The sequence below is a fragment of the Muscardinus avellanarius genome, assembly GCF_963383645.1.
Source record: "Muscardinus avellanarius genome assembly, chromosome: 21".
Taxonomy (NCBI): domain Eukaryota; kingdom Metazoa; phylum Chordata; class Mammalia; order Rodentia; family Gliridae; genus Muscardinus; species Muscardinus avellanarius.
This window is the reverse complement of record NC_137807.1, coordinates 13,593,142-13,606,121: the sequence shown is the minus strand read 5'-3', so window position 1 is coordinate 13,606,121 and position 12,980 is coordinate 13,593,142. Positions and strand designations below refer to the sequence as shown.

General features: G+C 44.1%; 1 protein-coding gene across 3 annotated transcripts in view; it reads left to right on the top strand.

Annotated features, from left to right (window-relative positions):
* The window catches only part of CIT (citron rho-interacting serine/threonine kinase), a gene marked incomplete at both ends in the record, with an annotated part of 188,114 nt that overhangs the window by 30,593 nt on the left and 144,541 nt on the right, over positions 1 to 12,980 (top strand). For 2 of the 3 annotated variants that reach the window (XM_080717686.1, XM_080717684.1), the window contains 2 exons: positions 7,072 to 7,214; positions 8,912 to 9,005. In XM_080717686.1, the coding sequence (XP_080573812.1) occupies positions 7,072 to 7,214; positions 8,912 to 9,005 (237 nt within the window). The remainder of the gene's footprint in view (positions 1 to 7,071; positions 7,215 to 8,911; positions 9,006 to 12,980) is intronic. The other variant, XM_080717685.1, reaches the window with a different exon arrangement.

Here is a 12,980-nt window from a genome sequence, read left to right as displayed (position 1 = left end):
TCTAGGTGATGCTGCTGCTGGTGCTGGTCCAGGGACCTCACTTTGAGAATCATTGTCTTAGGGGTGTAACCCCAGTAGTTTCTGTTTATTGCCTCTTTCTTTTTGTCCTACCAGTAATAGTGCACACATCCATTTCCGTGCTCTTCAAAGCCCAGGAGTGGCACTTATTCTCTCGCTGTTGCTAGCCCTGGGGTGCTCCATCATCCCATGTGTATTTCCTTTTAAACTAACCCTAACCCTTAGTAAATAGCCTCTTCATTAACGAATATCCTTCAATTACCTGGTTTGAGCGTGCTGTTTGTCTCTTGCCAAGACTCTGGATGATTTAATACTCAGTAAGGATGTTTTGAATAGATGGCTGAATCAGACTGGGATCATATTTTCTGAGATAAGGGCCTCTTTTTCTGGGTCACTTTGCCCTTCAAGAATAACATAGGGTCTTTGCCAGTGGCCACTCTGCTTAGAGATTCCTTTCCCTCCTCCCTCATGCCAGAAATCCACACGGGGCCACGTGGACAGTGATGCTGTCTTTCACGTCACTTCCAGTCACGCTGAATGTGGGGGCATTTCAAGGTAACATTTGTTAAGAGCCGGCTAGGACAGCGGACCTCTAATCATGCTTATGTAAATTAGTCATTGTCTTAGTCTCTTTTCTGCTGCTGTAACAAAATACCACGGACTGGATAAGTTATGAAGAAAAGGAGTTTATTTGGCTCATGGTTCTGGGGGCTGAGAAGTTCAGGAGCAGGCCTTTGGCATTTGGGAGGCATTAGCCAGGACTTTTTTGTTTCATCATAACAGGAGGAAGGGCATCACGAAGTGAGACAGAGCAAGCGTGAATCTGGGTATTTCCTCTTCTCTCTCTCTCTTTTTGCAGTACTGGGGATTGAACCCAGGGGCGTTCTACCTGATATACAACCCCAGCCCATTCTGTGTGTGTGTGTGTGTGGGGGTATGTGTGTGGGTGGTCCTGGGGGATGGAGCCCAGGGGCCTTCTACCTCTGAGCTACACCCCCAGGCTTATTTTGTTTTTCATTTGGAAACAGGGCCTTGCTAAGTTACTGAGAGCCTCACCATGTTGCTGAGGCTGTCTTTGAACCTGTTATCCTCCTGTTTCAGCCTACCAAGTACTGGGATGACAAGTGTGCACCACCACACCCAGCCCCAATTTTTTACTTTTTATTTTGAAACAGGGTCTCACTAAATTTTGGAGGGCCTCACTAAGTAGCTGAGGCTGGCTGTGAACCTGCGATCCTCCTGTCTCAGCCTCCCAAGTAGTGGGATGACAAGTGTGCACCACCACGCCCAACCTCCTCCTTATATAAAGCCACTAATAGCATCACGGGGTTCCTACACTGCTGACCTCATGTGTAACCCTTATTATTTTTCAAGGTCCCACCTCAAATTCCATCATGAATTTGGGGTTAAGTTCCCAACACATGAACTCTTGGGAGACACATGCAAATTATAGGAGTATTAAAGAACTATTAAATATTAATCCCTTCCCATATGCATGCATGTGTATGCAACCATGCATGTGGGCTCATGCACACACACACACACACACACACACACACACACACACACACACACACATTTGTCCTTCATTTCAAATTCAACATAGGGGATGGAAATTGCCATCTCAGTACGGGGGGGGGTATAAACGCAAACACCAACAGCGAAGCATCCGCTCCTTCCAAACTGAACACATGTAAGATTTGCCCTTTAATTAGCATCTGCAGCTGCTGCCATCAGAAGGGTCTGTCTCTGGTGGCCTGAAAGTCTTTGCTTTAAAAGAACAAGTCCATGACAGCTCCAGGCCGGGCTTGTCTGTCAGCTGCCGGGCTTTCTCTGCCATCAGCGGGGTTGCCACGTTGTTTAGGGCTGTTTCACTGGAGGGCTCTCTCCTCTCTTCCTCCTGTCTCCCGGCTTTTGATTGCTATGCCTTGGCGATCACCGCCTGGGTGACCTGCAGCTGTTCTCCGTGTGCAGGGGACAGCTCCAGTCCTTGCAAGGATGGAAGATCGTGCCTGCAGCACCAATGGGCTGGTTATTTTTCCAGCCTTTTGTTGTCAGTGATTCTGTCTTGATATTCAGAGAGGCTCCGGGTAGTCAATGAGAAAATGTTTATGGCAGCAGTGAAATATTAAAGGCAAGGTCCATTCAAGGGCACCTCTGCTGTAGAAACTTTTAATTCCGTTGGAGTAGGAAGTCATCTTGGTTCTTCAGCCTCACCAGCAGTGACAGGCAGCTGCGTCAGAATCATTCTAGCAGCTCTCTAAAAATGCAGATTCCTGCTGAGATATGCTATCCACCTGTAATCCCAGTACTTGGGGGGCTGAGACAGGAGGATTGCAGGTCCAAGACCAGCCTCAGCTGAAGATTCAGCAAGGTCCTCAGCAATGCAGCAAGACCCTGTTTCAAAGGAAAAAAAAAAATAGGGCTCAGAGTATAGCTCAGAGGGAGAATGCTCTTGGGTTCAATCCCTAGTACCACCAAAACAAACAAACAAACAAATAAATAAAAATAAAAAGGGAGAAAAAAGTGCTCAGGGATTTTCTGGAATCCCTGGACCCCACCCGGGGACCGTGACCTGGGAAGTCTGCAGCCATTATCTAGAATCCATATTTCAAATAAGCTTCCTGCGTGGTTGAGATAGGAAGGAGATGTACTGTACTCTTTTACAGTGCTTATTATTATTATTACTATTTTAAAATTCTTTTTTGTTCCATTACAATGGTAGCTCATGAAGGGAGGGATTTTTGTCTCTTGTTCATTGTTTTCTAATATCTAGAACTCTAGCACATAGTAGGCACTCAAATATTTGGATAAATATGTCATATTTTATTTATTTATTTAATTTTTTTTTTTTGTGTGTGTGTGTGTGGTACTGGGATTCCTGGAAACCCTTCTACCTCTGGGCTACACTCCCAGACCTATTTTATATTTTTATTTGGAAACAGGGTCTCTTAAGCCAGCGCGGCTGGCTTCGAACCAGCGCGATCCTCCTGTCTCTGCCTCCCAAGCGCGGGGATTACAAGTGTGCGCCACCACGCCGGCTTACAATTGGAATTTATTTTTATTTTTATTTTTTTATTTGGTGGCACTAGGGTTCCTGGAAGCCCTGCTTCCTCCAGGATACACTCCCATGGACTACACTCCCAGACCTATTTTTTTGGCCTTTTTATGTGGAAACAGGGTCTCTTAAGCCAGCAAGGCTGGCTCTGAACGAGCGCAATCCTCCTGTCTCTACCTCCCAAGTGCAGGGATTAAAAGTGTGCGCCACCACGCCCGGCCAATTGGAATTTTTAATATGGTAATCTGAAATTGTGTTGGGGGGGTCAAGTTTGATTAGTTCCTCTGATAAGGACCCACCCAGTCTGCTTAGATGTTTGCCATTTAGTATGTCTCTTTTGACCCCACATTGCGGAGCATGCTGGCTAGTAGCTATTGTCATTTTCTGTTGGTTGTTTTCTCAATCAACCCTGGTTTTTGAGGAAATGGAAAGTTGTTTGGCCCATTGAAGAGAGTAATCTAGTATAGCTGGGAATCTTATGAATGAGAGTGAAGAATACTTATCTTTTTGCCTTTTTTTTATGGTACTGAGGATTGAACCCAGGAACATTCTACCTCTTAGCTCTACCCCCATCCCTTTTTAAAAATTATTTTAAGTTTTGAAACAAGATCTCAAGAAATTGCTGAGGCTGGCCTTTAAGCTGCTATGATCCTCTTGTTTCAGCCTCCTAAGTACTAGGATTACAGGCATGCACCACCATGTCCAACTTCTTTTTTGCCTTTTTTTTTCTTTTCTTTTGGTGGCACTGAGGATTGAATCCAGGAGTATTATGCCTCTGAGCTATACTCTATCCCAGTTTTATTACTTATTTGGAAACAGGGTCTCACTAAGTTGTGGAGAGCTTTGGTAAGTTGCTGAGGCTGGCTTCGAACCTGTGTTATCCTCCGGTCTAAGCTTCCCAAGCACTGGGATTACAAGTGTGCACCACCACACCCAGCTGCTTTTTTAAGAGATGCTTTTTCTTGTTTTCTTTTCTGCAGTACTAGGGATTGAACCTAGGGGCATTCTACCTCCGTGCTCCACCTTAGCCCTATTTTTTATTCTTTATTTTGAAACAGGGTCTCACCAAGTTGCAGAGGCCCTCACTAAGTAGCTGAGGCTGGCTGCAAACCTTTGATCCTCCTGTCTCAGCCTCCTAAGTACTGGGATTACAAGTGTGCACCAACATGTCTGTCTCTGAAATATGCCTTTTATTTTCTAAACCGTTCTGTTGCTCGTAACAAACTGAATTTCAGGAGTAGACACCAAGCACCATGTAGTGGTCACTTGGTGAGCTCTTAGGAGTTGCCAGTGACTGGTAGATATTTGACTTTTTTCAGCCTTAAACTTAAAAATCTGTTCTTTTTTATATTTTTATAGAGCTATAGAAAATATAACTATGTGTGCCGACATAAATATGCATTGTTTTTATTTAAGGCATTTCAATTCTAAAAGTATGAGTACTTCTGTTATTATCTGTGAATTTTTTTGTATTTAAGACCTTTTTAATGGCAGTATATATTTAAAACAGATGTATGAATTAGCACTCACCCACATACTCAGGCCTGTGGAGAACCAGGTTGGGATGAGTGGGTGGGTTATAGGCAACCAGGTGGCTTCTGTGGGTTTCAGGGCTGGGACAGGTAGCTTACGCCGGCTGTGACTTGGGGGCAATCAGCTAGGCCTGTTAGGTGCTCCCCTCTGAGCATTGTTCTTGATAGTTCATAAGTCATTTTGTTTTCAGCAACTGTAGTGCAAAAGGGATCTTACTCTTCAAATGCAGTTGTCCAATGTCTGGCTGAGTCTAAGAAAGCAGGTGAGCGGGGCGGGGCGGCGCACGCTTGTAATCCCCGCGCTTGGGAGGCCGAGACAGGAGGATCGCACAGGTTCGAAGCCAGCCTCAGCTACTTAGTGAGGCTCTCAGCAACTTAGTGAGACCCTGTTTGCAAACTAAGTATAAAATAGGTCTGGGAGTATAGCCTGGAGGTAGAAAAGCCCCTGGGTTCTACCCACCAGTACCACAAAAAAAAAAAAAAAAAAAAGAAAGAAAAGAAAAAAAGCAGGTGAATGGAGCAACTTCCAGGTTACCAGGGGCCCTCAGGAAGGACTCGCAAGACCCTGGATTTCCCAGGGATACTTAGTGGGGGTTGACCTGACGCTGGGCAGACTCCCTGAGTTGTTAGTGGGGAGCCTGCAGGGAGCTGCGCTCCTCGTGTGACTTGTCTATAGCTTCCGTCCAATTCTGCACTCCAGACAAACAGGAGTTTGGAGGGCAATAGTGAGCATTCACACCCCAAAATTGGCTTCTAGAATATAGTGTTTGGTAGATTTAGTCTTTTTTGAAAGACGTATGTTTGAATCTTGACTTTTTCCAGAAATCATTGGATACAACATAAAAGACATTATTTATTTATTTATTTATTTATTTATTTATTTATTTATTTTGGTGGTACTGGGGTTCCTGGAAGCCCTTCTACCTCTGGGCTACACTTATAATCCAAGATCTATTTTTTTTTGGTGGTACTGGGGTTCCTGTAAACCCTTCTACCTCCGGGCTGCACTCCCAGACCTATTTTATATTTTTATTTGGAAACAGGGTCTCTTAAGCCAGCGCGACTGGCTTCGAACCTGCGCGATCCTCCTGTCTCCACCTCCCAAGCACGGGGATTACAAGCGTGCGCCACCACGCCCGGCTTCATAAAAGACATTTATAGCATGGCAAATATAATGGAAAATGAGAGCCGAGGACAAGAGGCTGCCATTAGGCTGGCACGGTTGCAGCTGTGATCAGACAGCCCACGTCTTCTCTCCACCCAGAAGAGAGCCGCTCCATACAGGGAGTAAATAGCAGTCGAGGAACTCCTGTGGATGGCGGGCTCTGTGCCTGGACCCCTGAGGACCTTGCCTGCTTAATCTTCACACAGCACCTCAGGGAGATTAGTCTTATCCTGATTTTACAGAGGGTGAAACCGAAAGGCAGAGGGTGAGTCTCCAGGTGGAGTGGAAAGCCACCTAGGTTAACTGGCCTCAAGATCACTGACACAGGAGCATCACACCTGGTTATCATCAAAAGGAAGACGGATTTCATTTCCTTGCAGTAAAAAGAAAAAAAAATTGTTAATCAAACCTCTTACCTGAGGCTTTATATTCTTCTGTCAGATTTTTATCTATATCCACCAACAAATGTGGTAACTTTTTTCTCATAAAAAAGAGGTTATACTTTATCCTATAAGGATATCACCTTGCGCTGTCACAGGTAGATTTCCATGGTAGTGTGAGTAGATTTCATCTATTTGTTTTTAATATCTGTATCATATCCCATTACTTGGGTACATCATAATTTAGCCAGTTTCTTACGGATGAATATGTGGATGGTTTTCCAGGTTTCTTTCTTTGTTTATTTATTTTTTTCTGTTATAAACAATGCGGCAGCGAATGTATTTATTTACCTATCTACACACTATTGCGAGTACTTGGAAAATAAATTTTTAGAAGCGGAATTATGAGGTCAAAGGGTATATATTCACAGCTAAATTTTTAATGGAGACTGTCACTTGCCTTCCACGCCGACTGGAAAAGGAAAAGATTGTATCGCGTTTATTGCAGGCCTCCTGTATTCTGCTTGGTGATGAGGGGAATGCAAAATGGATGTAAGAGAGTCCTTTGCCCTCCAGGAATATCCATCTGCATGGAGTACTCAGCCTGGGAATGTCTGGGGTATTAACTTGGGTGGGCGGGGGAGTAGGCGGAATTAACCAACTTTTCAAGCTCTGCCTTGCAAGCATTGTGCTTGGTGTCGGGGACTAGTCTTTTATTGTATTGATTCTCTTGGGTAACAGATGTAATTTCTGTAGGGCAGAGACCTAATCCTATGTCTTACACTATGTCTCACACATCTTCGTTGCTCTACGGAGACATTGTGATTACAACACGTCAGGTGGTATTTGAGGATTTAATTGAGGCATTCCCTTTCTTTGGGGTGTGTGAAAAATTAATAACTTTGGCATTCTATACAGGTCATGGACTATCAGCCTGGAGGGGATTTGCTGTCACTTTTGAATAGATATGAGGACCAATTAGATGAAAATATGATTCAGTTTTACCTAGCCGAGCTGATTTTGGCTGTTCACAGCATTCACCAGATGGGATATGTTCATCGGTAAGTGAGACTCCTTAGTAGCATACTGAGAATTTATCTGTGTCACTGAAGCGTTCCCGCCTGGAAAAGCGTGGATGAATGATTCCAAAATCAAGATAACGCTTCACCCAATTTTTAGTGAGTCTTACCTATGATTTGATGAAAGTAAACTTTCCAAAATGGCAGCTATTTCGGTTTCTCCAATCAACAGTGAGTTAGATCTAGAACCATAATGTTCTCAAGTTTCCCCTAAGCTCTGGCACTCGTGGATAGATGGAGCTTTAAGAGCAGGAACCCAGCTGGGCGTGGTGGCGCGCGCTCGTCATCCCAGCATTCGGGAGGCCGAGACAGGAGGATCGTGGTTCATGGCCAGCCTCAGCTACTTAGTGGGGTCCTTTGCACCTCAGTGAGACCCTGTTTCAAAATAAAGAATAAAAAATAGGGCTGGGGTGTAGCTCGGTGGTAGAATGCCCCCGGGTTCCAACCCTCGTACTGCAAACCAAACGAACAAAAATGGCACCCTTGAAGATGTCCTTCGGATTGTATGGTTGGAAAGCTGAATTTGATTTACAGAAGGAACTGCCTCCCACAGAGGAAAAGGAGCTCGTGGTGTTGTACTGTGAATGTGCCAGCTTCCTGCCATGGTATCACATACGGGAGATAATCAGCTCAGGAGGGAAGCGGTTCATGACACCTCATGGTTTTGAAGGTTTCAGCCCATGAGCGACTGGCTCTGGTGCTTTGGGCAGAGATGGTGCATCAGCACAAAAGCACCCGGTGGAGCTAAGCCTTCTACTTCCTGGCCAGAGGGCAGGAGTCCAGGGTGTGATAACCTTCAAAGGCAAGCCCCCAGTGACCTGCAGATGTTCTGCCTAGGCCCCCTCTTAAAGGTTCTACCAGCCCCCAAGACTGCTATGATCGAGACCAAGCCTTGATGCGTGGGCTTTGGGGGACCCTCAAGTTCCAAACCATAGCATACTTCTAGCATATGGGTTAGCATATGCTAAACAATAGCAAGTCTGGGGGTGGAACCCGGGGCCTTCTACCTCCAAGCTACACCCCCAGCCCTATTTTGTATTCTTTATTTTGAAACCGGGTCTCACTGAGTTGCAAAGGACCCCACTAAGTAGCCGAGGCTGTCCTCGAACCGGGATCCTCCTGTCTCAGCCTCCCGAATGCTGGGATGACAAGCGTGCGCCACCACGCCCGATGCCCACGGCATACTTCTAATTGCACCTGTTAGTAATTCACAGAATCAGCTCCACAGAATCCTCAGTTGATAAGTGTTTCTTTGCTTCCTCACTCCTCTACCGCTTTATGAATATCTGAGAATATTGTTGGAAGGCAACCACGGATAGAACAGGAATCACAAAATCTGGACCCGAGACCCAGCTCCCCCACTGGCTGTGTAACCTTGCACAAGTTCCTTAAGCTTCTTTTGGCCTTAGTTTCTGTAATGTCTTGAGAGGAAGTAATCTATCTAGTCATAACAGAAGTTAGTTTCCTTTCTCTTTCTTCCTTTTATTAAAAATTAAGTATAAAAAATTAAGTTTATTTTGTGAAATAGATGCTGATTATTTGTAGCCCTCAACAAGGATGATGTGTATAGCGGAATGCGTAACTGAGGTTCCTGACCGGGCTGAAAGTCTGGGATAGCACGTGCTTCCTGATTGGCCCGGGGAGGACAGTGCTGACTCAGGGGTCTGGTTTTCTTACAGAGACATCAAGCCAGAGAACATTCTCATTGACCGGACTGGACACATCAAGCTGGTGGACTTTGGATCAGCTGCTAAGATGAATTCAAATAAAATGGTAATGGAATGGATGGGATAAGAGAGCCTCATAGAGGTTATGCTAAAAACAAAGGAAAAATGTTTGTTTTCTTTTTCCCTTCATATTTTCTTGCCTCTTTTAGTCTGTCTTCTGTTACATTATCGTTTTTTTGCTTTAAGAGATTTTGGTGAAATGTAACTTTTTTCTCAAATTCTTTATTTCCTTTTTCATTATTTTTTTTTTTTTTTTTGCAGTACTGGGAACCCAGGGGCATTCTATCTCCAAGCTACACTCCCAGCCCTATTTTTTATTCTTTACTTTGAAACAAGGGCCCACTAAGTTGCAGAGGGCCTCACTAAGTACCTGAGGCTGGCTGTGAACCTGCGGTCCTCTTGCCTTAGCCTCCCAAGTACTGGGATTACAAGTGTGGTGTGCGCCACCACGCCCAGCTTTCAAATTCTCTTATTTTCTTTGCATCAGAATTTAAATTCATCACTAGAATATTTGAACTAAATATCCGGAAGTGTCAAGATCCAGTGCTCAAAATATAATTTTTTTTTTTTTTTTTTTGGTGGTACTGGGGTTCCTGGAAACCTGTCTACCTCTGGGCTCACACTCCCGGACCTATTTTATATTTTTCTTTGGAAACAGGGTCTCAAGCCAGCGAGGCTGGCTTCGAACCTGTGCCATCCTCCTGTCTCCGCCTCCCAAGCGCTGGGATTACAAGCGTGCGCCACCACACCCGGCTCAAAATATAATTTTAAAGTCTTGGGCCTTTAGGAAAAATTAAACTGTATTCTACATGCTAATTAGGGAGGCAGAAGAGGAGCTATTGAGATAAAGAGTAAGAATACTTTAGGAAAAAGATGACAAAGTAAAAAAAAAAATTAGAGTTAAAAATCCTTTAAGAAAGTTGGTTCTTACTGAATGTGAATTTTAAGGTCAACCATGCAAAACTGGATAGGTCTAAAAGAAAATTGACTTAGGTTTTAAGACTAATATCACAACTGAGCCACTTGGTGACCTAGACAAATCCTGAGGAACTTGGCCTTTTATTCTTTCTCTAGAAAGTACTGATTCTAGTTAAAATGCACAAATTAAGAGGTTGGAGAAGCTGCTCTTTAAAATGCCCCCAGGTCTGAGCATTAAGTCCTTTATGTAAGGGACAGTATGTAAAATTGCCTTTTCCCCTCAAATCCCTTGGAGGAAAGGTGGGTATTATCAGGCTAATATTAAGAAAGGGCTAGAGTTGGGTTAACCCTTTGCACTTCAGCATCTAGCCTATGAGTTCTGCAGACCCGAGACCTACTTAACACAATTTATTTAGTGTTCAAGTTCTGAATGCTTGCCAAAGCCAGGATTTCTCGAACTTTAACCCCACCATTTTTTTCTTCCTGCTTAATCATCATAATAAGAATTAGATTATAGAATCAAAACATTTTGTGTTTTAAAAATTCTGTCCAGGGGCCAGGGTGCAGCTCAGTGGTAAGCATGTACTAGGCATGTGTAAGGTCTCACATTCAGGCCCCGGGAGTCTCCAATTATTTATAAGTCAGAAACAGGCATGAAAATTTAGGTATTGAATTTAGTGAAGTAAAACACAGGAAAAAAATTAAATAAAGTTTTTAATCCTTTAAAGTGAAAAAAAAAACATATGTATTGTGTTAGTGGTGTTAATAAACTCATACATCAGAGCCCGGTGTGATGTTGTGTGCTTATAATCCCAGCTACTTCGGAGGCTGAGGCAGGAGGATTGAAAGCGTGAAGCCAGCCTCAGCAACTTAGCTAGACCCTGTCTCAAAACAAGGATAATAACAACAGAACCCAAACCAAAATAACGAATTTAAAAATAAATTGCAATCCCAAGACTTGGGAGGCTGAGACAGGAAAATCGCAGGTTCATGGCCAGATTCAGCTACTTAGTGAAGCCATCTGTAATTTAGTGAGACCCTGTTTCAAAATAAAAAATAAAAAGTAGAGCTGAAGGGATAGCTCAGAAGTAGAAGGCCCCAGGGTTCAATCTCTAGTATCACAAAAAAAAAAAAAAAAAATTAACCTAGGTGCGTAGTCTGACAGTAAAACCTCAGCACCCTCGCCATGTTGGATAAATTCTTTGTTGTGGGGACAGTTGGGAACTGTCCTTGTTGTGGGTAATTGATGGTCACCTGCAATTCTGATCTCTAAGTGTCACTGGGGCGAGGGGAGCAAGGTTGGGAATGTCTGCAGAAAATTGAGAAGCATCAGAAAGTTATTTAATTAGAGCCGGTCATATGAGTTTGCAATTAAGAAACCAACTGAGAAAACTGGATTAAGAGCGTCAGTCATATTGGGCATGGTGTTGCATGCTTTTAATCTAGCACTTGGGAGGCTGAGACAGGAGGATCACAGATTCAAGACCAGCCTCATCTACGTAGTGAGGCCCTGTGCAACATAATGAGACCCCGTTTCAAAAATAAAAAATAAAAAATAGGGGTGAGGGTTGTAGCTCTCAGGTAGAATGCCCCTAGGTTCTACCCCCAGTACTGCCAAAAAAAAAAAAAAAAATCCTCAGTCACTGCTTGGTATATAAATGGAAATTAAAGCCGGGCATGGTGGCACACGCTTGTAATCCCAGCATTCGGGAGGCTGGAACCGGAGGATCGCGGTTCGCGAACAGCCTCAGCTACTACTTAGTGAGGCCCTCTGCAACTCAGTGAGACCCTGTTTCAAAATAAAGAATAAATGGAAATTAAGAGTAAGGCCCCATGGCCACATCTGGACTCAGCCTCTTCACAGCCCTGGGTGGAAAGACAGGGCTCTTACTATTTCAAGTTTTCATCTCTCAGTGCCTTAAACTGCCTTTATGAGGTCCTCTAATTGCAGCAGCCTTCTCTCCAGGCCGGAGCCTCCTGGAGGCACTAAGGTTTACTTGCAGCTCAGATCTCAACCTCTAATTATTTTGGTCAAGGAGACAGGCACTCGGTACACACACTTGAGAATACTGCTCCTGCCACCCCGCCCCTCCCCCTGGGCCTTTAGGACCAGTGTGTAGCAAGCAGATAAGAAGGAAGTTTACTATTTTAAATGTAAAGGCCCCTTCATTATAGCAGAGCAATAATCTGCAAACTAGATCAGGTCAAGCGTGGATAGAGAACTAGAAATATTTTTTAAAATATTTTTGATCAGTGGTGGAAGGTTACATGTGTATCCTCTGAGTAAGATGTTTTATGGGCGAAAGTAGGTTCCACAAGTTTTCTGCACGCAGAATATACTATAAAATATACGCACATTTACTGAAATTGCCGCGTGTTACCCTCCCCCACATCAATCAGTTCTCTTCCCTAACACGCCCACATATTATCTTTGCATTTTGGATGTTTGCAGATCTTAGACCTGTAGCGTTGTTGTCGTCCCCCCCCCCCCCGCCCTCGTCGTCATTACCTCAAGCTCCTTATTCAGAAGTATTTTACGTTTTTCGTCGGAGAGCCTTACGTTAGTCATCAGGCACAGGGGCCTGGTGACCGTAGGACCTGCTGTGAGACTGAGGTCATCCATTCAGCTGTGCTGTAATCTCAGTGCGTGGCAAGCAGCTCACAGTTCCAACCTATCTCATTTGGTTCTCAGAAACCAGTCGTGAGGGGATTCTAAGTAAAGCGCGTTATAGCAGGTTAAGTGACAAAGAGCTCCATTTAGCAGTTGGAAACCCATAGGCGCTAGCCCTTTTTGGATTTATGTAGGAGTGGAAAGATTTAATTTCTTTTCCACAAGAGGAACAGCATGGTGAGAATTTGTTTCCCCCCTGCTCCTGCAGGTGTATGTTTATGCCCTGGGCATCTAGGAGAGAGCGTTGGGTTTCAAGAGTTTTGTGCTTAAGCATTTTATGGAAAAGGATTGGGAGGAAGAAGACAATGGATTTCTTACTTCCTCATTTGCTTTGGGCAGAAGAAGCTGCCAGGTTAATCATTTCCCTTTCCCTCTCTTCTTCCCTACCTTTCTTTTCCTTATTCCCCAAACAATGGCAGACACTTCTGCCCC